The sequence below is a fragment of the Nannobrachium achirus genome (assembly GCF_963921795.1).
Source record: "Nannobrachium achirus genome assembly, chromosome: 8".
NCBI classification, from domain to species: domain Eukaryota; kingdom Metazoa; phylum Chordata; class Actinopteri; order Myctophiformes; family Myctophidae; genus Nannobrachium; species Nannobrachium achirus.
In genome coordinates, this window is record NC_137817.1 from 42,934,027 (window position 1) to 42,961,318 (window position 27,292).

Sequence of the window (27,292 nt, forward strand, 5' to 3'; positions counted from 1 at the left end):
ATTACTTACTAGTCTTATTTTTGATATGCCTGTGTTTCTATTAGTGTAACTACTATATTCTGAACAAAGATTACCATGAACACAACAGGATTTCAATTAATTTTATTATTTGTATGTTTTAGTGTCAAAACTAAAGTGTATGCTAATATAATAATATATGATAATTTGCAATGTTTCAAAAGATGTATTACAATTGAAACAATGAGCAAGGCAATAATCATCTAAACTGCTGAACTGCAAAAGGTGGTGAGAGGCAGCATTGGTATCAGATCCAGAGAGGCAGTGAACAGGCTACATCAGACTGTATCAGATTGGATGAAAGACACGCTGTGTTACTGTATTGTATTGTACAAGGACATCACCCTGTAGAAAAAGAATAGAATCAGAGTCATACTGAGAGCTCTACTGAGATGTGTTTTCTGACAAGCACAGGCCCTCATACTGTATGTAAACAGCCTTGGTGTATTTGCATAATGGTTACTGGACATGCTCACTGAAAAATGGAATACTTTCCCTGTCTTGGATGTGAACATAACAATTGTAAAGGCATTCGTGCCCTAAATACTTGAGGTAACCTGAAGACGCTATGAAGTGAAAATGAATATGCATGTATTTAGTTCAGTCTGACCTGAGCTTAAAGGGCTCATGACATGCTGTTTTTATAAACATAAAAGTCTTCATCATGGTCCTTCAAATGTGTATTAAAATGTTTTAACTGAAAAGGCCACTCCAGTAAGCCATGGCAGGTTATTTTATTTCTGTGTTCTGAGGCCTTTTGCAATGAAAATGGTGGGATTAATGGACTGTGACACCAAAGTCTGGGGGCCAATCATTTATCACTTTTCAGAGCCTTATTATTCAGAAAACTCCAAACCACCGAAAATCAACTGAATGTTTAGTGTTTTAAATGAGGTAAAAAAAAAAGAAAAAAAGGTCATGAGACATTTAAAAGTAATGACCAGGGGGATATCAAAAGAAGAGGCATGGGTCTTTCCATTGTAAATGTGTGTTCTGGGCCTGTCTGCTGCTGGATGGACGTCAACAGACAGCTGCATGGCAGCTCATCACAGAAGACATGGAATACGTGTATGTGGGCAGCACTGGAACGTTCACACACAAGATGTGTGTGTGTGTGTGTGTGTGTGTGTGTGTGTGTGTGTGTGTGTGTGTGTGTGTGTGTGTGTGTGTGTGTGTGTGTGTGTATGTGTGTGTGTTTCCAAGCGTTGGGCATGTTTACATTTCCGTATTGGGACCGTCTATGTTGGTATGAAGGCTATGAATCGGGTGGGCACGAAGAATAATGAAGCATATTAGCGTTAGTTCATGCAGGTTACACCCCTTAGCTTTAATCGAGATTTTTTACGATGAGCCTATGTGAAACACACATACTCGCACACACACACTGGCATTATCTGCAGCAGACATGTAGCTTTCCAGCTACTGTAGATAAATAAGCAGATTAACAATTTAACCACACGCTCCTGTCTGAAGCCCTGGTCAGGTAGGACAGAACGAGCCAAAAATATGGAATATATATTGCATCTTTTGAAAAAATAACAGCTAGACCATAATTTGGGGGAGCAAAATAAGTACTTTTAAAGGTAACATAGCCTTCAGGGCCGAAATTCTCCTTTAACACGGATTCATTTATTACAATAAATAAATTACAATAAAATGACATTATATAATATGGTTGAAGGTATAGTGGTTCCCCACAAAATTGGATTTAAAATCGTCTCACAAGGCATCCCATTAATTTGTGACCATGACCATGTGATCTTTTACTTTTTCAGAATGTTTTCCTATTTTTGCCTAATGTTCGCATGACATGCCCGGAACAGGGAAGCTCATCACTCGGGTTCATGTGGTTACATTAATTGCAGTGAATTTCACATGAAATACAGCTCTCTTTTGAGCTGGACCGTGGCAGGAAACCAGAGGCGTCAATTGTGTATGGCAAGCTATGGCAGCTGCCTTTGCGCGCGTGCAATACACCAGTCATGTTGCCATACCTTTGCCTTTTCTGAACTGACGCCACGGCAGGAAACACCGGCTATGGGTCATTTGGCCAAGAAATACCAAACCACAGAATACGCTCTGCCTGGTTCCAATTACTGGGTTGGAGAAATAGTCCTTCTTCACTGCATTCTCTGGCTCATGGTCCTTTGTACAGAGGAAGTGTTGCTCACCACAAGAAAAACAAGACTAAAAGCGTTTACAAAATTTGATCGATTTGAGAGACTAGTCCTTACCCGTTCAAAGATATGAGCTCCGAAATGATGTGCAGTGTGTGGGTTATGGGATGTGCACTGTGCACACGGTATATGAGGGATGGAAAGTAACTTTAACTGGTACTTGCATGATAATATGTAGGAGCATCAATGTAAGAAATACCCGCTTCGTTTAATGGCTATGTGTGTGTGTGTGTGTGTGTGTGTGTGTGTGTGTGTGTGTGTGTGTGTGCAGCGGTTTGGACCGTGAGACCATCCGCAGAGTAGTCTGTGTTTCTTTTTGAGAGGGTCGGTCCGCCTGAAAAATGCGTTTTGGAACGAAACGGTTACGTTTTGCGCGTTTGTGACGCCCTCTACAGGTGGAATTGGAAATGCTTCTGGGGATTCGTTGAGTAAGCCACCCGCAACCTGTGGCAGAAATTCAGTGTTGACTCGACGTTTTGTTTGTGATTTATGGCTATTGTTTGCAAAACGGGCCCCTCCCGCTAACTTTGGAAGCCCGTTACGAACGAACGGTATGGACTATCAAAATATCCCTTGACTATGTTCATTGCATGGGTTCAGAGATCATGTGTACCCATTTTCGTGACATTTGAAGTAAATATGTAGGAAAAGGAGCAAAAAGTGTGTTTTGGAGAAAATTCAAAATGGCGGAAAATCTATCCTGACGCAAATGGGCGGGGCCTATATGGGGAGATGCGTATTGACCCAAGGAATCCAGGGAAAAAAGAATTTTAATTTTTCGACCTACGGTTCAAGAGTTACAAGGCAAGTAGGCCGTTATAGCGCCACCATGAGGCAGAGTGGAAATGCTTTTGGGGATTCGTTGAGTATGCCACCCGCGACCCTTGGTTAAAATTCAGTGTTGACTCGACAATTTGTTTGTGCTTTACGGCTATTGTTTGCGGTCCCATCCTGCTAATAACTTTGGAAGCCCATTACGAACGAACGGTACAGACTATCGACATATCCCTTGAGTATATTCATTGCATGGGTTCATAGATCATGTATACCGCTTTTTGCGACATTTGAAGAAAATATGTAGGAAAAGGAGCAAAAAGTGTGTTTTGGAGAAAATTCAAGATGGCGGAAAATCTAGCCTGGCGCAAATGGGCGTGGCCTATATCGGGAGATGCGTCTCGACCCACGGAATCCAGGGAAAAAATAATTTTAATTTTCCGACCTACGGTTCAAGAGTTACAGGCCGAAACGTAAAGTGGACTGTTATAGCACCACCATGAGGCCAACTGACAAAGTTATTTTTTATTTAATCCTTGATATCATTATAAATCTCCTCTCAGAGTTTTGTAACTGTAGCCCCTATGGTTTGCGAGAAAAAAAATATTGAATGTGAGTTTTTGCGATTCCCATTATAAGTCAATGGGAAAAATTAATTCACTAATAAATTAATATCAATTAACCGATTTGTGAAAGTGAAAAAAGGGCTTCACAGTTGTGGCAGGTGTGTTCATATGCTAATGGTGATGCGATTTCAGATCAATTGCTCCAGCCACTGAGGAGAAACGCTGTGACAGACAGACAGACAGACACTCAGACACTCAGACACTCAGACAGACATTCGCTAAATTATATGTTAGATTATCAGCCTACTCCCAAATGATTTAATGAAATAAGTGCATTTTATTTACATAAGGCAGAAAGATGAAGAGTAATCTAACAACACAATATACACTAGGTTATACTATACTGTGTGTGTGTGTGTGTGTGTGTGTGTGTGTGTGTGTGTGTGTGTGTGTGTGTGTGTGTGTGTGTGTGTGTGTGTGTGTGTGTGTGTGTGTTTTCTATTAAAAAAACAACAAACACATGATCATAATCATCTGGACTGGTCCCTGCAGTCAACGTTACTTAAGGATGCAGGAATGTCAAAGAATGCCAAACTAAAATCCCGCAAGAGACAATGACTAAGAATAAAATAATAAACAATTAAATATAACAAATAAAAACCTCCATATAGTAATTCCTCCAGCAAGGCTTTCAGTACAAGAATTGATAGACAGCAAAGCTGGAAATCAAAGTATGAAAACATAGGGATCTGAGTTTGATTAATGCTATGCTAAAGAGGATGCTCGCTTGACTTTCTCAGAATAGCACGCGTTCTTAAGTACATAATAATTGCATTCTGCTTCACTTATAGTTGGTTTGATGTGGGGGTGTAGTATTTCACTGCTGTGTGTGTGCTGGCAAACGTATTGTCTTACTTTTATTATGCATGGTGAGGTCTGAAAATAAAACCTCTCTAAAAGAGACTAGACTTTGTTATTATATTGTGGTCAACAAATGGCTGCAGTCTTTGGATCACGTGAACCCAGCAAAGGTAGAAAATTAAGCTTCTTGCTTTTCATCACTCATGGCAAACCTACCTTTGGTTGCTGGGTGAACTCAAGTTGCAAACTAAAAATAAGTATCAGTTTCACAACAGCAGACAAAACATCAGTCCAGTTGTATTGGCATCTGCCAGTGACTCCCAAATTGATCTCGAACCAAATTGTTCCTCATTACATTTGCTATTGCCTGAGCTGATCACATCTCCTTCCTTCCACAGCTGGGCGCCTGAACATTCATGTGGACTCAATAACCAGTCCATATGAATGACTGCAACCATTGATGCATGTAGGGCTGTCACGATTATGACATTTTACATGACGATTAATTGTCACTCAAATAACTGCGGTTAACGATTTAATTGTGTTTTTGTCGTTGACAATTACATTTCTGTTTGGCTTTTAGGCTTTGAAGTTGCACATGGCAATTATGACACATAACATAAATATACAAATAAATTACTGACATATTTGACAACTTCATACTTAAAAAGAACATTGATCATGGAAATAGCCGATCTACACGCATCGCGACACGTTGTGAGTTTTTTTAAAGTGTTTGAAACTATATTAACATTTCTCAACATGGAAACGATTATGAAGAATATGTAAAATAATTGCGATTACCACAAATAATTGCAATTAGACGATTATGTAATAAATGTGACGCATGATCAATATTTGTTCATTTCAAGAACCCCAGATTGATATGCATTGGGCCAAGGAACATCATTTGATACACATTTCTTTAACTCTGGGACCCCAATCAACACTGTAAAATCTTCAGTATTTATTCAACTCTGAGAGTGTACAAATCGAACCAAATGGACCTGTAAGGGTTCATTTGGTTCCATTTGTACACTGTTAAAGTTACAGACCCGGTTCCACAGACTAGACGTTGAGAAACAGAGCTCTAAACCAAGTGTTCCCAAACATTTCAGGCCGTGAACCCCAAAAATAATCATATTTGAATTGTGGACCCCCGCACCCTGACAAGCACTTGTAATTGTAGGCAGTACATTTAGTTTGACTTGGTTCCACAGATAAATATTGTGGAAATAGCTGGGGGACTAATCCATAAGTCGAACTCCCGTTGGGTCGAACAGCGTCGGCACGACTCGGCAGGTTAGATAATAACCCGCGACCGCGAGCGTCGCCAGGTTAGATAACCACCCGCATCACGGTTACTGAAATTAGAGTTAGGTTTAGGCATAGTTTTACTGAGGTTAGGGTTAGGGTTAAGGTTAGGTTTTGGTGGTCGATCCAAAGGGTGTTCGACCTAATGACATGTTACCAAATAGTTGAACTACAAGATCACTACGCCTCACACTGCTTGTAGATCGTCTATTTTCACAATGTTTGCCACTTTACAACAGTATGCACTGTGTGTGTGTGTGTGTGTGTGTGTGTGTGTGTGTGTGTGTGTGTGTGTGTGTGTGTGTGTGTGTGCGCGCGCGCATGCATGCGTGTGCAAAACAAGTAATGGCGCTTCAATGTGCCTTCGTCTTGGCATAGCATCTTCTGTGGATTCCTTAGTGAATAACAAATCATTCTGCTGTGGCGTATTCAGACAGCCTACGCACAGAGCGACCTTGTTTTGTGAACTACAGTCCATGTTTTCACTGGTGGGATTGATTTAGTGAAAAAGAGAGAGTTGGCTAACAAATCAAAAGAGCGAATGAAGAAATATTCCCATTTGTCATCACCATTTTGTTTGGTTACGATGCCTGCCACTCGTCACGTACTGTACTGACTGTGTGCTAGTCTGATTCTATAAGGAGTTCAGACTGATCTACACTCGAATTAGGACAGAGTTTACAAGTTTACAACTAGAAAAATGTACTCAGTAGAGCACTGACCTCTGCCAAGGTGGCTGTTTGTTGATGTTGCTGTTTCTTTTGGCCAAAAGAAATTCAGAATATGTTATACTTAATTTACTCACCACCAAAGAAGCGACTCATAGGACTTAGCAGAAACCAGACTTTGGTCTACACATGAGAGACAGGGCTCTGACCTCTGGATGTTGATGATGACAAGAAAACTGTGCTGCCTGGGCCGATGATAAACGCTTATTTCTTTAAGTATTTTTTAAGTAAATCTCCATTGCGGTTGGGGTTTGCCTGAAATACAAATGATGTGTATATGTAGTCACTGAGTAAAGCGAGCAATTCTACCACTGTGTTTACTTTACAGGAATACTGCTTAAGAGTACTAATGCCTCTGTCATTAGTCTCTTCATATACACCTGTTCTTAAACACTAAGGCCCTGCAGCAACGATTCCCAACCTAAATAGGAACTTAAAAGTATACCACATTAGTTCCATTGAGCCAAGCCAGCGACACAATCAATTGATTGACCCTTAAAATAGAAGCATACTCTGAAAATGCATGCAGTCCGGCCATTTTAACTCGGCCCGAACAGCTGTCGTAGCCGTCTGGGCACCTAGGCTGTTAATCCAGCCTGACAGCATGTTGTGGGTTCGAGTCCCGTTCCTGACGACCTTTGCTGTGCGTGTCACTGCCCCCATCTCTCTCCCCATTTCCTGTCAGTCTACTCTACTGTAAATCTATCAATGAAGGCAGAAAAAGCCCCCAAAAAATAAAAAAGGTTGAGAACCACTGCCCTACAGTATACTTCATAGCAAAAATAACTGATCCACAAGCTCACAATGTTTTGCATCATGACATGTTGTGATGATACTTTTGAAAATGATGCTATTTTTGAGATTTTATCTTTTACAATATTTATATGAGAAAGTTTTCTCCTATAATGGCAAGCCCAAATAGGGACACCAGAAACCAACCACATAGAGTACAGTGCATTAAGTCTACCACAAGACTCAAACCTCCACGACTAAAAAGTAACAAACAAGAAAATAAATGTACAAACAACACAGTTTGATAGTTATAATCTTCATATACTGTATATTTGTGCATATTATTCTATAATCCCTAATGGGCCAAGACTGTGGAAAATGTTACTCGGTGTGCAACAGTCTTATCCCTCTTGTCAGTACCAACAATACAAACAAACAACCCTGTTGTTGACCCTCCATCCTGTCAGTGCTCCAGGTCAGCAACTTAACAAATGCATCTAGATGCATACATTGATTAGAGAACTCTTTATTTTCCACACAAATAAAGAAATAAAGCGGTAACATCCAAGGGACCAACTTGCTCATCTGGAGCAATTAGGGATTCTTGCTCAAGGGCACTTTGACACACAGTCAGTAGGAGCTGGGGTGTGAACAAGAAACCTTCTGGTTTCCAGACAGACACAACATCTGTACATCTACAATGAACACTTTGTGTGGGGTGGACTGTATGTACAGTTATGTACCATCTATTATCTACTAAGGGCATTCACCAAATATTCGAATATTCGAATATTCGAATATCAAATTCACTATTCGACATTGTTCACCGAAGTCGAATATTCGCTTTTCTTTTTTTTTTCTTCTTTTTTTAAATATATAGTTTATAAAGCTTGGCTAGATAGGAAGTCATAAGAATGAGTTGTCAATGCCCCTGGTGAATGAATTTCTTAATGCTCTATACCAGGGGTTCTCCAACCTTTTTAGGCTCTGACCCCCAAAATAAACATATTTGAACTGGGGACCCCCACCCTGACAAGCACTTGGAATTGTAGGTATTACATTGAATGTGACTCAGATAAATATTGTGAAAATAGCAGATCTACATGCTCACAACGCCTCGCATTGCAATGTTCGCCTCTTGCTTACTTAATATTTGACAGTTTGGCCAGTCCTGTCGAATATTCGACTATTCGAATACTTTGAGGTCAAATAATTTGAATACTAAAAATCACTATTCGTGAATGCCCTACTGTATGCTGGAATGGTTTAGGCTGCACGAAGACCTGTGGTGGTTTCTTATACGGTACACGTCCTTCCTAGGATAAACCTAGAGCAATGCCTATATATACACACAGTATACAATGGCATTATAGATTCTCAGAAGCTCTACTTCACCCTGAAATTAAATGGGAAAAGTGTGCTAAAAATTTACGAAAAGAACAGTTGGGGTGAGCCAAGGAAGGCCATGACCAGAATATGAATAATACAGGACATTGAGTACCCAAACAGAAAATATCAGATATATCACAATATCTCCTTTATGCAATGCTCTGTGTGTGAGACAGCGTTTACGGTAAGAAGACACACATAATGAGCTCTAAAGAAAATCATTTCAAGCCAAGAGCTAAGTGATTGTAGCCACAGGCAGCAGCAGAGAATGAGGACCATGACCCTGGTTTTATTGCCTGGATGCAGCGGCAGTGAAGCAACAAATATAACCTAATGGCTGGAGTGAAACAGTGACTGAATGCCATACGCCAGGGCTCTTGAACATTTTCAGGCCAAGGACCCCTTAGTTGAGAGAGAGATGAAGCAGGGACCCCCCACAACCTGTTCATCGTTTTGACAGCACAATCATCAGTGTATTTTGGATTCATGTCAATTAGTGTTTTCGGATATTTAACCACTTGAACCGTCAATACTTAATACACTTGACCTTTCACTCTGTAAATAGTCTGCTCTTCTTCCCCCTCTACACCAAAGCTCTTTGCCAAAAATAGCCGATCTACAAGCTCACAAGTCACAACGCCTCGCAGCGCAAGGCTAAAGTTCACGGAATATGGATATATTATATAATGTAAAAAATTAGGAAAAAAAACGTTCTATCACTCAAAGATTTGGAGGACTCCCTGTAGTAACTCTGAGGACCCCCTAGGGGTCCCGGACCCCCTATTGAAGACCCCTGCCATACGCATATGACCTCTGACCTTGCTGATCTATCACAGCGTACATTCACCAGTTGTGGGTAAATGCTTTGATGATTTGATGAGCTCTTGTCATTCTGATAATCACTCAGACGCGACAAAAACAAAACCACCCACACAATAGCTTTTTTTCACCCCTACGGCACTCTTATCTCTTTCTTTCATTTCTTCCACTTCAGTTTACTCTCCATCTTGTTCTGACACTTATCACTTACCTCTGCTGTTTCCTATTCTCATCTCTTTTGTACCATAAGCATTATTATAGATCTGTTCCAGCACCTGCTCTCCTAATGTTGTCCGCTTATTGAAGCCTAAGGCATTCTTAATACATCTGCCCAGCATCATTCAACACAGTTCTACCTGGTACTTACAATGGCTCAATATCTAATATGTGTATAACACACAACACATAGAAACAAGGGCAGTTATCGTACTAACTTAACCGAGTCTAATTGAAATGTGAAAACATATTTGTCGTAGCAGAATAATTTTGAGTGCTGCACGCTAGAAGTGGCAGTGGCTCAGGAGGTAGCAAGCGTAAGGTTCCTGGTTCGATTCCTGGCTTAAGGCACTATGAGCTGCATTTCATGTCATGAAAGGTGCTATACAAATAAACGTCATTATTGACATTATTCATAGTTCATACTAGTAAGACGCTTCAGGGCGACAAGCGACCTAACGGGCGAGGTCGCGCCACAGTGATGCGGGATTTGTTCCCCTGGCATCACAGGGATCTCCATATCTCCATATATGGGCATAAAGGGATGTGTTCCCCCTGGCATCACAGAATCTCTCTAACAGGGTATCATTAATATAGATGACATCAGGTAACTCCATATATGGGCATAAAAGGGATTCTGTTAGTGTGACATCACAGTGAAGCCAGAGCGTGATGTCAGAGCGGCAAACCCATTCTGGTAGAGTGGTTCCCCTGACATCACAGTGACATCAGAGCATGATGACATCATGATGACACCTTTTTACGGTATACTCATCTACAGTCTACATGTCTACACGGAGACAAGCTGTGACGTTTCTCATGGTAAACTGCGACCTTCGGTCGCAATTATTGTCGAAGTGACTTTGAGCAAGACACCTAACCCCGATGAGCAGGTAGGTGCCGTCCACTCCACTGTTGGTGTGTGAATGAATGGATGAATCCATTGTTTGTAACTTGTAAAGTTGTTATGCAAATGCACCATTTACCATTCATGCTGTGACTAAAATGCAGTTTATGAAAACAGGATTAGAAGCCTGCTGTGTGGGCACTGGACAGGCTGACAACTGATCCTAAAGGCAAACACAAAGAAACAAGACAAGCTGTGCTACTGGGCGTGTACACAGTCTACACACACATGTTTGTGCAGGTGTAAGCTCCTCTTTACAATATACCGGTATGCATAATGTATATTATCGTTGTCGGGTGGGAACCTTGTATGTCCAAAACCTTCCCTTTTTAAAAAAAAAAACTATTTAAAATAGTGAAAATAGACGATCTACAAGCACACAATGCCTTGCATCGCGAGGCGTTGTGTGCTTGTAGATCTGCTATTTTCACTACTTTTGTGCAACACTCTTGTATGCTGAAGTAGGGCTTTACTTTATGAAAGAACCTCCTATTTTGAAACTTGGAGATACGAGGTTTCTGCCCGACAGTGATGATATGTGTGCGTGATTCAAGTATATGGGCTGGGGCTATAGATTCCAATTGACTCTGGATGGAAATTCTCGCTGTTCAGGTCACAAAGCCGGCTGTTGGTCAGACGGTGTGACCTTTCTTAATGGAAACCATGATGAGACACACAATGGCATTATCTATCTTTCCTAGGGGCAACATGGTTAAAATAACTTAGTACCTACAGTAGCTGCCACACCAACGGGCATCACATGACTCGGATAGACCACATTTACACTCAGCTACCTTCTGGTATCTGAGGTGTATACTTCCCATGCATGTAATAGGCCTCCTACACATATTATTTTCTTTTATTCACCATGAATGCATGGTTTTAATTTATTTGGCCAGTGAAGGTCAAGTACATGGATATATTTAACTTTCTCTCCTTCCCACAACCCACATGGTTCCGTTGTTGTTATTGTTTAGTTTTTACAACATTGTGGTCTAACGACACACATGCATGCACGCGCACGCACACACACACACACACACACACGCACACGCACACGCACACGCACACGCACACACGTCAATATTGGCCTGGAGATTAAGCGTTATAGACAGTACACTGATAGAAACCTTAATAATTAAACCAAAACATCAATACAGGAACACACAGCAGGGACTCTGACATGATGTGGCTGCTCAGGACTAATACTGTTCCAGGCAACCACATGTACATACAGAAAACATTATATGGAAAATAACCTGCTACTTCTTCACGTAATTTTATAAAGCATGTATTAGGCCGCAAATCTCCATTTGATAATATTTTGTGCCAGAGACCCTCATACAAGATTTGTGTTTTTAAAAAGTTTTTGAAATATTTGCAATATTCTTTGAAAACAAGCTTGTAGATAGTATATAGGGTTGGTTGAACTCATTTCGATGCTATATTAATTAATTTAGCTGGGACCTCCTCAAGGACCCCTAGGGGTCCCTGGACTCCACTTTGAGAACCACTGCTATAAAGTATAAGTACCTGATCATTGAAGAAAAATTAAACTAACGATGTCCAGGGTAAAATCTTACCGGTACAAGTGCAGCACTTATTGATTCTTTCATCGACCAGCGGCTTTTGTGGTTCCCAAGGGAACAGCAGGGGGGTGGGGTAATCACTTCAGGCTGGTTATCAGTCTGTCAGCTGAGAGACCTAACTGATCATATATAAAACAGTAGACGCCAAGAGGAAGAGGCGATGGTCTCATGGATTTCCCTTCCAGTAGAACCTAAACCTAATTTGTTTGGGACACTGTACAGCAGAACGTAAACGTGCATATACTGTAGGCAAGTACGGTAATTTGTCTCACTGTACCTTCATGATTCCATTTAGAGTCAAAAACGTACATAACCCAAACACCCACGGTGCCATGGCGTTGGTACGAAGGTTCATTAGTCCGAAGGTTCATTAGTCCGAATTTGTTAAGAATACTATGCCTATCTCTAACCCTAACCCTAACCCTAACCTCAGTAAGGGCCAAGAGGGCAAACTGTCTCGGACAAGTGGATTTTTACCCCAGGGCAAAAATCCACTCGTCCGAGACAGTTTGCCCTCCTGGCCCCAAAGTTGTGGAATAAACACCCTGTCGCACTTAGAACAACGGACTCACTCGCTAGCTTTCGCCGTGGACTGAAGACTCACCTTTTCAGACTCCACCTAAACCCTTAGCACTACTGAAACACTCAATGACCATACATGAAGCTAGTTAGCATTTGTTTTTAGGTTCATCCTGAAAATGTATATTCTGTTTACAAAAGAGCTGAGAGGGAGAACTGTGTAACTGAACAGATAATTACTATCAGAATATACTGTATACTTTTTAACAAAGCCTCCCCTTTTAACAAAAAACATCATCACTTAGACATTACAAGTCATTTATTTACTGCATGTCACTCCCCTTAGCTCTCTCCCGGTTTCCAATCTCTCTCTACTGTGTATATCAATAAAAGCTAGATTCTAGAATCCATTGGGTCCATTTTTACTCTCTGAGTTACGGGTCAATTTCTACACTCTCATAATGAAATGAACGCCGCATGTGGTGTGTTTGAACTGAGCCCTGAGAGAGATGAAAAGAGATGATTCATTCACAGCAATTAGGAACATTCATTCTGTATCATCACAACACAATTCCATGACATCATGTAATGGGAATGTAAGGAGAAATGGTGGATCCCCAGCATGGAATTAACAAGTCTTAGCTCATAAAATAACACCCACACCATTTAACCATTTAAACGATATACTTTGTTGACTTGGATCCTAGTTAAAAAGGTACTTCTGCGCACTTACTTCAATGAAGGGTGTGTAGGAGCAAGCAATCAAAAACAATGCATGGAAAAAGGGGTTCCCGCCCGGCCGCACACTGTCTTCACTTACAGTTTAATGAGAATACAACATTTCGGTCACACTGACCTTCATCAGGTATCCACTCTAACCTAACGCGGACAGTTTAGTGTAGGCAGATGGGCGGGCGCGGTGAGTCTCTCCGCAAGTCTCCAGCCAATAGCATGTGTTCTCCTCCCCCCAACACCCTCTGCTCCTCTGCTCAGCGCAGAGAACGCTGGTGCGTCATGACGTCGACACATTTGGTTGGAAATTCTACACTTCCTACAACAGTGATCATAACGCGATCGCCCAGGCTTCTTTTTCTTCCGATCGCCAAAAGAAGTCTGGGTTTCCGAGGCTATCAGGTATCAGATACCTGTTGATAGGTTGTATCCCCAGTAAAAAATCTAAGCTTGTCACCGTAACTGAACCCCTGAACTCCCCTCCCCCAAATGTTTGTCTGTAAGTGTAGACAGTGTGCGATTGACCAGGGTCCATCAGGGTTAAATCTCCATGCTGAAAACAGATATACAAGCTCACTTGCAACATGACAAGATATAATATTTTCACCTATTATGACATGCCCAGGATTGGGATGCTAGAGTTCATGTGGTTAATAACATGGGTCCTCTTTGACTTAACATGTTGATATTTTTGTCAAAGACAGTCTCTTCACTGTCTTTGAGAACATTATAACATTATAAAAAAATAAAAAAAACATGCATGTAGTTTGTGATAAACTACTACCAGCTCTTGGTCTGTGCTTGCAAATGTTGTACAAACTGACCAAACTGCGGGCCAACCTACAGAATGTGATCACAACTAAAGATCATAGAAAGTACTTTTTAAAGCACAGTAGGAACATAAATTATAGCACTGTAACAGACAGACTGCATCCCCTAATTACATTTTTTGGAACAGAACTTTTCACTAGGCAAATGAATAGCATGGCTGTATTGTATGTACAAATGTTCAAACATCCATATTAAAGGAGCTATAGTCAACTTTTTCTTGAAAAACGGATGCTAAAATAAAAATAATGTTTCGAAAATATTGTATAAAAAAATAAGCTTCATATATGTGTTTCTATTCAAAAATGACCACAAAAAGCGTAAAATAATGATAGAATATTAATTTTGGCCATTGTCAGACCGACACTTTGTTTACATTCTAGTCTATAGACTAGGATGTAAACAAAGTGTCGGCCCTACAATGAAAAAGTTGACTATAGCTCCTTTAATAATGCACATACAGTACAGTATGAGTCAATAGTACAAGAGCAAACTGAACGCCTCACCTTTCACACTACATCAAACAATTAACAGGCTCTCCCTCATAGCAGGACCACAGTAACGTGGCACCTAATCTTTCATAATAATTGTCTGTGATAATAACACTTTAGATAACCATTTTAGAGTGCAAATCCCTAAGGTGATTCATCTTTCAAGAATCCAGTACTGTAGTGCAGCGGTAACAGACCTGGGAATATGTTAAGCCTGATTTATACTCGGCTGTGCGTCTGTTGCATGCTGTAAATCAGCGGTTCTCAACCTTTTCAGGCCGCGACCCCCTGAAATAATCCTATTTGAACAGCAGGGACCCCCCACCCAGACAGGCACTTGCAATTGAAGGAGTTGAGGTATTACATTTAGTTTGACTCTGTTTCGCAGATAAATACTGTGAAAATAGCAGATCTACAGGCTGTAATAGCTCTGTAAATAGTAAATAGCTGCTGTAAATAGTTCACAATGCGTTGAGCTTGTAGATCTGCAACTATTGGCGCGTGACATAGACGTGCAACAGAGTATAAAATGAGCATTAATTTCATGAAGGAAACACAGACCCTAACCCATCAATACATTTCTTCTAAACATAAAAAACAAAAACAAAAAAAACAACATCTCATTGTATTTAAATGCCAGTATAGAAATGTGGAATATGTCTGTGTAGCTAGTTGTAGCTTTTATTTCCTATCTTGGCATTGACACAATCAGGTGTCCTGAATCTAATCTAATCTGTTGTGAATCCCTTCATTTCATATACAGTGAAAGCTGTGATGTAATCAATTGATGTAAATCCTTTGAAGCATAAGGGTCCATTTTCTTTTTCCCATGTTGCTAAACAGGAGTCACAGAGTCACACCTCACAAACCCACAGAGCAAATAGCTGGCTCTCTCCATGGGTCATTTTGTCACTTCTAGTCAACGTGTCAACAAAAAGGGTACTTGCATAACTCATAACGTCACTACTGTATGCCAGCCTCCAATGTAAATGAGCATTAAACATGTTCTCAAAAGTTCCACCACCACCAAAAGGAATCAAAAATGTTCGACTGACGACACCGTATTCTATGCTGCTTCTGTCTTCCCAGGGTTATTTTCACTTACGTAAACTTTACACACCGACCCTGATCTGCTAAGATCAAACTGCAGTAAGAACATGTAGTCCTGTGTTCTTGGAGGCCTGGCAGTATTGTTCTACCAGGTGTACAGTATTGTTCTACCAGGTGTACAGTTACGTGGACGTGCTTGAATACATGATGTTACATGACGAAGGCTCTGATGTTACCATGACCAGCTTTTGATGTTCTTCCGACAGCAACAACAACCACATTGACAGTGACATGATGAATATCAAGGATCACATCCGAATAAACACACTTTTAACCCACCTTAAAAGGTGCCCTTCACCCATTTCCATATCATCTTCATATAGTTGGTCCAAATACTAGGGGACTGAGCAGGCTCTACAGCCAATTGATTAAAGATGGGGGTGCCATGATTATACTGGTATGATTATACTGGGAGGAAGATTTTTTCCCAAAAAAGTGTACTGAAAGTGTTAAAATTATGTTTTATGTGTTCACCCAGCTGAAGTTAGCCACACCCACAGTGTTGGGTGTATGGTAAAAGGGATGATTTTATGATGAACCCCACCCGGTTGGTCTATTAGAGTAATGTTAACTCCATAGACACATACAAAACAGAAAAAGTACTTGTATTTACCGCAGGAGCAGTCATGACAAACGGACACGTTTCGGCCTCTAAGACCTCATCAGTGTTTCATATAATTGTTGGTGCCATGAATGAATGACACCATTTCCATCTACTCTCTCTGTGTCTCAGAAACCTGCCTACCAGTGGCATCATAGGTGGAGATCCCAAGCTAACAGAAACTACGTAGCCTACTTTCTCTTCCTGTAAAGTTATAGGAAATCCTGTTTGAAATTACCCTGGAAACCAGACAAATTAATTTGCCATTGCATTAAAAGAAAAAGAACAAAAGAAAAAAGAATTGCCCTCGGCAGTGATATTAGCCTAGCCATGCCAGGCTAGTTTGAAAATAGCCAGAAATGGTGCCCCCAAATGAGGGATGCCAGGATAAATGTGGTTAAACCAAAGCAGGGTTCCTAATTCAGCAAAGACATGAGACATAACTTTGTGTGGTATGTTTGTGGTGTGGAAATGAGTATTGTTAATGACTGTCAGACAAAGACCATTGCCTCTTAATCAAATGCAATCTACTATACAGAGCTGTACTTTAGTGATAATTTCCTTCTCACTCATTTACAACCATGCAAATGTATCACACATACTATGTATGCTCATGTGAAAGCACAGTTGCAAATCCAGATGTCCATGGTGAAATTAGGAGCAAGAAATACACATTTCTATATTTATTGATCACAGCAAACAATTGAAAAGAAAAGGGCTGATAATGGGTGAATTCGTCAAAAGCTGAGTAGACACAAAAAGTGTCTATTTTTGAAACCCAAAGCCTCTCTGAGAACAGTCAGGGGAAAGTTATCTAGTTGTTTTCTCACAGAAATATCTGTTCAACCACTCAAAACTGTGGTTTCCACATCCATGACATTTCTGAGAAGAGGTGCCTGACAGTATTTGGGGAAGTCCCACTTTCAGTTTGACTCGTCGCGGATGTCTATAACATATGTTGACTCTGTGGTGTCTGACAGTCACATCAAGGTCACATGAAGATTAACCACTCGAAATCCAAACTGTGTCCCAATTCTGGTCACGAACAACCTCCGTTAATAGCAGATAAACAAGCTTGTATATTGTGGTGTAGAGGTGAAAAAAGAGGGGGGGCCTTGGATGGGAGACTCCGTTCAATCAACAAATTATCTTCCTCATTCTGACAAATCAATACCCACACAGACAAAGAGACCACAGATGTGGGTGAGGGGTTTGCACAATGCACATTCTGAGGAAAGAATGTGCAAAAACATTTTCCATTTTTTCCATGGAATTTAATGCAAACATATTCTTTAGCAAATCATTAAAAAAAGTGTCATGCTGATTGCCATTCAGTTAAGATAAGGCACTGAAGGCGGTTTGAACTGCTGATGTACATTAAAGGACAACTTTTGTTTTTTACAACAAGGGTTCATATTTTAGATTGTAATTAGAGAAAAGAAGAGTGCTAAAATGTTTTCATTTACTTCTTTCTATCATTTTAGCAATTTTAATTACATTGATTTCAGTGGTTTGGGGCATGCGTGCAAGTGGCTAAATATTTATTTTTAGATACAATTAGCCCATTCCCAAAATGCACCACAATCTTTCGTGGGCAGATGTTATTTATGGGGGCTAGTAGTGTTACTGTAAATGGTAATAAAGACATTTCCAGCTTATTGTGTCTAAAAAGACACATTTAGGCCCCCATGCACTGAAATCAAAGTAATTCAAAATGCCTAAAACAATAGAAAGAAGTAAATGAAAACATTTTAACACTCAACTTTTCTTTTCTCTAATTACAATCTAAAATATGAACCCTTGTTGTAAAAAAAACAAAGTTGTCCTTTAACCACAACTACAGAATGCGTACTTTGCTGACTGGCCAAGGGGGTCTATACTTGGCCCCCTCCTTTTCCCCCACTGCAAACAAATGTCTTCGCCGAAAATAGCCGATCTACAAGCTCACAATAGCCATGAGTGAGACTGTAGGTCAGCTATTTTCGCAGAATGTATTTTCACCATATGTTCAGTTCACCTACAGTATTGTGACAAGCCCAGAATAGTGACGCTAGGGGGTTGGGGTTCATGTGGTTTAATTCTTCTGACATGATACTATCTGTGTGTTTTTCACTGAAGCACAGAACAAGTCAGGTACTGTACAAGGTAAGACAATACAACTGCGTAGGTTTTGTGCGGGCTAGATTTCACTCATAAATAAAACAAGAACATAAACATAAAAGAAAAGAATGTTTCAGTTCCATAGCTCATTTCATTCTGGCTCTCGTTCTCTTATAATGCGGTGTATTACGCCCGCTGGCGTAACACAGATATTGTAGTCTTTGGATAAACTGGTGTCCTGCCCACTCTTTTGTTACGGGCTATGCCCCTAGACCGTCATGGTTCGTAAAAGGTGTATGTAAAATCCTCAGTAACTCCGACAATGTGTGCAAATGGAACTCAATTGATCATATTCCTTAAAGCAGTGTTTCCCAAAAGTCTTAGCTCGAGACCCAAAAGTGAAAATAGCAGATCTACAAGCTCACAATGTGTCGCTTCGCCCCGCGTTGTAAGCTTGTAGATCAGCTATTTTCACTACTTCTTAAACATTTGTTTTCTAATTTAAGAAATGTATTCGATTATTTCATTTCTCCATTAAATTACTGAAAAGAATTATTGAAATTATTTTTAATTCATTATTTTTCTTTTCTCTTTTTTTTTTTTTTTTTAATGTTTTGAAATAATAATTAAAAACTAAATGTAGGACACAAAAAATAAAGGGAACCATGAAAATGAGTCTGCAACCGACAAATGGGTCCCGGCCCATCTGTGTTAAATTAACATTTAACTGTACATAGAATATCATCTGGTCTGTATTTCTGGACACTAGGCAGGTGACAGAGGGTGGCTGACCCGGCAACCCAACACCTCAGCCCTCTGGGCAGGGTGGGACACTCCAGACCTGTCATCCAAGGCTGACAGGTTTAACACACACACAAACATCTCTCAATTACTAGAGTTTGCAGCAGAACAGACTAAAGCACCTACACAGTACACAGTACACACACACACACACACACACACACACACACACACACACACACACACACACACACACACACACACACACACACACACAGCACGCCTTTTAATAAGAGCACCCATTGGAGCGAAACACAATAGTGGTGTAAGTGAGACACCAGCGAGACACAAACAACAAAGACATGAACCGTCCGCTGTGTCATTTAGCCGTGCAATGTAAATAAAAGTTATGCAACATAGGGACAACCCCTCCCTAGAAAGCTATACACACACAGTCAAATACTCAGTGGTAATTTCACTCTGATAGTGAGAAAATGGTACCCATAAGGGTGCATTTTTTATAAATAACACTGAGGATTTTTGCTGTGTACTGCTTTAAGAAGCTTTCTTGTAGGAAGTCGGGAAATTAATTCACCCTATTCCCGGATGGACTTTGCTTTGTAGAACTTTAACTGAACTAATTTCCTGGTCCACCTTTTCATTCTTGAGGAAAATATATGTCAGTAATACAGCGTATAATATTACATACAAAATATGTTGCATAAAACAACATAATGTAAATCAGGCCAAAATGAGCTTCCAAAATAATGAAACACCTAAAAGTGTGCCCCCTTTTCAGCGTTCCTATCTCAGAACATGCTGAATTTATCTGCACTATTTAGATTCCTAAGGAGAAGAATGGTTCTTGTTTGAAATCCACAGACAAGAATATCAGCATTATCTCCTTTCTAAAAATAAGAATACAACCCCTCCCAAAAAACTAATCTTAAACAAATAGTGCTGAAGACCAAACCAGTGAGATATCATAGGCCTATATCAGTACACATAGTGAGGTCCAGATGTACAAGTCGAGAGTGAGAGTGAGACAGGCCTCAGGAGACGGATTGGGGAACAGAAAATGGTAAAACAGGACTCACAAGTAAAGAATGTAAAAATGTCAATAATGTATAGAGGGTACATACGCGTGACATCGTCATCATACCCAGAAGTTATGCGGGAACACCTTGTAAGTGCCAAAAAAACTACTTTCTGGCCTTGACAGCCCATACATCCAAAAAGAAAAGTCCTATCTGATTGCATTAAATGATGTTAAATGAGGTTAAACCCACTTTGCCACTCGATTTTCCACTCGATTTGCCATTCACTTAATGCATGCGCATACCCTCTATACTTTCAATTCCTCACATGCACACACACACACACACACACGCACGCACGCACGCACACACACACACACACGCATGCACACACGCACGCACGCACGCACACACGTCACACACACTGTTGATATCTCTCACACACAGAGGTTTGTATTGCTGTTCTAAAAACAATGTTCCAATAAATAATACATTTTAACTATAACCCCAGCCGTAACCGTAAATCCTAAATCATAACCTTAACCTCAACATTCCCATCCCTAACCTAAACGGTTAAGGGTTAAGGAAAGACCAGATTCCCATGAATATATAATTAATGGGAACAAAACATTCATGCTTAACAAAACATTTTTTGGCCTAGAATTGTAATATTTATTATGTTATTAATTATGTAGATATATGCCTAGTGGTACCCGTTGCCCTTTGGCAGACCTTAGAGGCTAATAATAGATTTGTATCATAATCTGCTACCACAATAAAAAATAAAATAACGGTCACTGGAAATAACTGTGCCCCTGCCTCTTTACAATAGCTTAAAGAATGTGTAATAAAATTGGTATCAAACTAGTATCAAACCCAGTGATTGATTGAAGACTTAATTAGTAATGTGCATAGGAAAAACACAGCACAGGACAGTTCAGTTCAGATACTAGGTCAACTAAAAGGAAACCCAAGAAAGCGCGATGGCTTGTTGAGGGGTCCTCTTGGGGGTCCTCTTGTACTCAATTCAGAGAGAAAGACATTTCTTCTTCTTCTTTTTAGGATGAGAATAGCCATTTCCCTCAAGGGGAAGGAGAGAATGTTCCCCATAAGGTCAAGTTCAACTGGTAATAGTTCCTTTTGGGCCTCACATGGACCCGCTCGTGCACACACACGCACCCACTTTGGCACAATCTCGATATTTTGATGTCCCGTTGTTTCAACTTCCCAGTACTCCAGTTAGGGTTAAGGTTTAGGCTTTGGGTTAGCATTCATCCAATCTGGCTATAGCCATCGTCAAATAAAAGGGAAAAACAGCACCCTCTCTGTTTTGTTCCTTTTCATTTGAGAGTCTGTTCTTGAGAGACTAGCATTCACCAGGTTAGCATTCAACTGCGCCGGCAGGTTAGCGTTCACCAGCGACGGCGGGTTGGCGTTCACCCGCCGTAGCCTCGGACTACTGGCCGCTCGAAACAACGGCACATCGAAATATCGATACGCGCCCACCCACTTTCACACAAGGTAACATTTGGGCAACTCACGGTGAGCGGGAGGGAGCAGACGACGAAGATGACCGTCATGAGCGCCAGCAGCACCAGGTGGTCCATCTCTTCCTCGCCCTGGCCGAAGATGGCCAAGCTCACCCTCTTCTTCCTGCCCTGCTGAGACGCCACGCTGGAGCCCCGCCGCATCACCTGCAGGGGTAGTAAAAGTATCAATACTGCAATGTAGAAATACCCTGTTACAAGTAAAAGTCCGGAATTCAAAAATGTACTTGGGTAAAAGTACAAGTAACACGCTGTGTCTATGTGTGTGTGTGTGTGTGTGTGTGTGTTTGTGTGTCTGTGTGACTAATACTCAACACACGCTGATTGCCCACAGCTGTGTGGCTCGGCGTGTCTGATTGCCCACAGCTGGGGAGCTACTAGCGTGACGGACGGACATGAGCTGCAGGTTTTCATAGTAACTTCGACCTGACAGTCACAACAAAAGTGTTGGCATCAAAATGTACTTAAAGCACCAAAAGTAAAAGTACAAAATGTTTGAAAATAGCCGATCTACAAGCTCACAATGCGTCGCATCGCAACTAGGTATAAAATAGGGCTAAAGTAGTTCATGTATGTTTTATAATATCATAATTTAAGTTTAAGTAACCGGTAACTAAAGTTTTCAAATAATTGTAGTGGAGTGCAAGCACAATATCAGGATCCGAGATGTAGAGGAGTAGAAGTAAGTATTGGAAACTGGAAACACTCAAGTTAAGTACAAACACCTCAAAAGTGCACTTACTGTAAGTGCAGCAATTGAGCAAAAAGTACTTTGTTGCACCGATATTCACCTGGCTGCGGTGCATCTTGCACAGGCTGACGATCACAGAGCCGTTGCACACAAACACGGCGGCGATCAGCAGCGCCGTGAGCGTGGAGTAGGAGAGCGAGAAGGCCAGCGAGCCGCCGCGGTCCGCGTCCATGTCGATGAAGCACCAGGTGCCGGGGCAGTACTGCCGGTGGCGCCCGTAGCCCACCAGCGGCAGGAGGCAGAAGGCCGACGTGAACAGGTAGACCAGGAGGAGGGTGACCTGTGAGAGCCAGCGGTGGGGGGGAAAGTACCCAAATGTTTTACTTATTTAGGCCTAGAATTATTTAATGCTTTAACTATGAAATCTTGATTTCTTTTTTTTTTTTTTTTTTTGCAAGTCTTTGAATATATATTTTTAAAGGCGAACATTTGTAACTCAAATATTTGTTTCTGGGTGGTCCCTGGAACAACATATTTTGAAATGGGGGTCCTTGACATGAAAATGTTTGAGAACCACTGATTTAGAAGACATTTATATAATCTGGTCAACAATATTCAACAACTTGCTCAAATGTTCACGATTTTTAAAAAATAGTACAAGCTCGCTTTGAGCTTGTATATCTGCTATTTTTTAATAGTTTAAGCATAAAGTAATGGTTAAAGTGGTTCAAATCTAAAGTGACAGAGATTTGCGTTCAGGCCTAAATGTGTTAAGTACCATTTACAATTACAATTTAGGCATTTAGCAGACGCTCTTGGTCCAGAGCGATTTACAATAAGCACTACATGGCTAATACATCAATACATCAACATTAATACAAAAATGAGTAGACCAAGAACTTATTCAATATATTTCAATAGACAATCAAAAAAACGAAATAATCTGTACATCGAAGCTACACACACTATAGCTTCGATGTATGATAGGATGCCAAGTCGAAAATGGACAGACATCGGTCTATATAACGACACTATCTAAATTACATGTATGGTCATCGAGGGTGGGCAAGTGCTATGATAAGAGCTATGGGCTAAGGTGGAGTCTGAAGAGGTGAAAGTAAATGTATCAATACTGCAATGTAGAAATGCTCTAGTTACAAGTATTGGTAATGATCTGATATTCAAAATGTACTTGAGTGAAAGTACAAAAGTATTGGCATCGAAATGTTCTTAAAGTACCAAAAGTAAAAGTACTCGTCATGCAGAATGTCCCATATTTTTATAAGTTTTCAAATGTATAAAAATCATTTGAAAATAACAATTTGAGGTACTCTTCTTTAACATTTCAACATAAAAAATCTCCAAAAAACGAAAAAACTATATCAAGGGGGGCAAAATTTGTAAAGAAATTGGGTAGCCTATTAACAATATTACTTAAAAACGTAAAGGAGCTGTGAACTTCTCCTTTGGTCCATCCATTCCTGCATGGGACATGAGAATGGTCCAATGAAGGCACAGTCAACTGCCAATTGTGGGAGTATGGGATTTTTTTTTTACTCTCTATCACTAATGCTGGGAGCTGGGTGAAATTCACCCATACTGTACACCTGCCTGTAGATAAAAACAGGGATGGGGCGGGGAAACACAGCTACCTTCTATGATGTCACTGAGCATCCTGAAGGTACCCAAGGACCCACCCACCTCAGACATCAGCAACATTATGAAATTCACATAAACATAATTGTCTGGGTGATTTTCGTGTTCTAGGGTTAATTAGGCCTACAGTACTTAAGTAAGTAAACGTACTTAGTTACTTCCCACCACTGACCTTGGCGAAGCTCCGGCGGACGTACTTGGAGTACAGGTAGGGGTGGCTGATGGCCAGGCAGCGCTCCACGGCCATGGCGCACAGGATGAGCGTGGGCGCCAGGCCGAAGAAGGTCATGGCGAAGGCGAACAGGTTGCAGAGGCGGTGGTCGCCGGTCAGGCCGATGAGGGAGTACCCGCGTGCGTAGCACACGAACACGAGCGGGCTGAGCAGGCAGGTGCCCAGCAGGTCCGTGAGCGCCAGCCCCGTCACCAGGATGCAGAACACCGAGGACTTGGTGCGCCGCTCCTTGCGGTGCACGCCCAGGATGAACAGTGCCAGCATGTTGCCCACCACGGCGGCCGCGAACATGAAGATGCTGGTGGTGGGCGCGCCGGCCACGCGCGCCTCTGTGATGTTGTTACAGGATGAGGAGTTTGTGAACATGGCGTCGCACAAGGAGTCGGCTTAGGTGGTTCGGGCATCTAGTACGGATGCCTCCCGAGCGTCCTCTATGCACGTCTCACTGGGAGGAGAGAGGAGACCCCGTGGCAGACCAAAGACCAGATGGAGAGATTACATCTCCACACTGGCCTGGGAACGCAACGAGGAAGTTGCTCAGGAGAGAAATCTCAGTTGAAAGTGTTACCCCCGCGACCCGATTCCGGGTAAGCGGTTTAAGATGGATGGATGGATGCGTGTGCACGCACGCACGCGCGCACGCAAAAGCGCACACACACGCTCACTCACTGAAAAAGGAAGAAGCTCTCCCGTCCGATTTATATGACATATGGATTCATGATCACCGAGTTGATTTCACGTTTCTTAATGGAGTGCAAAAAAGGTTTCTGTGGAACGAAATCAGACCCTGAAAAATGCTACTGGAAATGCTGTTAAGTCGCAGCTATTGTAAAAAAATATATATTATTAGACGCGATGACTTCCATAAATCAAACATAATCAACATCGTAGAAATCATTCTCTTCTTGTAGGTATTTGTAAACTCTCACCTTCGCAGTCTTTCGTAAGCAAAAATAAATCTTTATCAACTGGAGTCAGTCAGCAAGAGCATATTCCACATCCGCGAAACAGCAGCAACTTCTAAACTAGCGTGTCGACAGACAGGTTGTACTGTAGCGTCTAATATACTTCTCTCTCTCTCTCTCTCTCTCTCTCTCTCTCTCTCTCTCTCTCTCTCTCTTGAATCAATTTTGAGTCCCTCCCACATGCTTGAACACTTATAGCCACCCTACACTGTCACTGTTGGAATTACAGTAATCACAGCCTGACAAATATGCACCAGTGACTTTCTTTAATGACCCGTCCATATAGCATCAATTAATTTCATGAACTCTCTCCGACTCCGTGGAAGTGTAGACTAATGCAGTTCAAGTCAACTCAAATGATCTGCGCTCTGGCAGGGTGTAGTCTACTTGGATCAAGTATCTTGTGTAATGTTCAGTAATTTTCTAATCATGTATAGCCTACTTTACAATTTTACATTATTTATTTGTTTTATTTAAATTTTTTTACATTTTGGACACATTGCCAATTTTACACCAAAGTGCCCACTCTTCCTATTAGTTCGCTGCAGTTACCTTAGAAAATGTAAAGTGGTAAGGTCTAAATTGCCACAAATGGCATTTTGGACAAAATAGACTATTTTACATTGAGTAAATAGTCAATTTATAGGCCTATATATATGTGTGTGTGTATCATGTCCCAATCTTCAGGACATGATATAGCCTATATAGGCTACATGAATTTTACAGCGTTCTGTCTCTGCCAGGTTGAAAGGCATGCCCGAGACTATGTTTTCGCCCCTGTCCGTCCGTCCGTGCATGTGTCCCGTCCTTCTGTCTGTGAACTAGGGCAGGAATTTCATGGAGGCCATGGAGGCCATGGCCGCCGTTGCCTCTCAGTTTGGCCTTGTGCCCCTCAAACCAATTGCATGACCTGAGGCCACAGTGGCCTTAATGCCCCAGCTGATTTCTCCTCGGTCTCTGCCAATATGTAGACTCTGGTGTCTCTTTCTTGTCATGTAGACACTAGTGTCGTTTGTTGATAATCTGAATTCTTAACTCCCCGAAGTCCCATCTTTAAACCAATCCAGTGACTTTGATTAGTGCAGGGCTGAGCATGGATCAGATTGTAAATACCGTAATTTATCTATTTCCCTGCAACACTTAAATTCAACAAATTCTTTCAATGGACTAAAATATAGTTTTATTTGATGGCCTTCCTGCCCTGGCATTTGGCCTTTGTGCTCTAAAAAAATGCCAACACCAAAGGCCAAGTGGCCTTGTCCCTCAAATGACGAAATTCCAGACCTGCTGTGAACAGCTAATATCCGGCACCGTTGTTGCCATGATGGCACGAACCTGTTCCTGCACACTCCCTGGGTGCCAGAGCAGAACATCTGCCCTGACTTTTTCACATTATAGTGCCACCAGGAGGCTGACTTATGTAAAACACATTTTGGGATATTACTCCTTCAGATTTTATCCCAAAATCACGTAAATCGGTACACAGTATCTCTATGTGATCAAGACGGATCTGTCTAATATATTTCATATTCAACTTAGTCAACTTTTGCAACACACATTTTTGGAACAAAATGCCTCAAATCATGAATGCAGCGTTACTGTAGATAAGATTACCGTGCAAAGGCAGAAGAAAACATGGCACCATTTTCACATTGGACTATTATAGCGCCACCAGGAGGCCACAATAACATACCTGACCTGGCAGAGACCTGTGCTCGGAAGAGCACTGCTTCTAGTTTACAATGTAAAATTGCTTTATATTAAAATCGTGGAAACGTGAGCTTCTGCAGAGTTGAGTTCATGACTATTAGTTTACTCACAGGAGTGTGGGAGGATCAATGACTGCACAGACATTCGCTGCAGGCAATGACACAACAATGGGTTAGGGGTTACCCAACTCTACACAGTTTTTGCTGAATATAGGCCTACTAAATCTAATAACCAATATGCCG

The 27,292-nt window shown here is 41.2% G+C and overlaps 1 protein-coding gene across 1 annotated transcript in view; it reads right to left on the minus strand.

Moving 5' to 3' along the window:
- ptgir (prostaglandin I2 receptor) overlaps nucleotides 1-24,894 on the minus strand; it is a gene marked incomplete at its 3' end in the record, with an annotated part of 39,836 nt that extends 14,942 nt beyond the window's left edge. The window contains exons 1-3 of the mRNA XM_080731900.1: nucleotides 24,316-24,894; nucleotides 22,588-22,827; nucleotides 21,791-21,943 (exon numbers count right to left, since the gene is read on the minus strand). Of these exons, the coding sequence (XP_080588026.1) occupies nucleotides 21,791-21,943; nucleotides 22,588-22,827; nucleotides 24,316-24,741 (819 nt within the window). The 5' untranslated portion in view covers nucleotides 24,742-24,894. The remainder of the gene's footprint in view (nucleotides 1-21,790; nucleotides 21,944-22,587; nucleotides 22,828-24,315) is intronic.
- Between the last annotated feature and the right edge of the window lie 2,398 nt (nucleotides 24,895-27,292).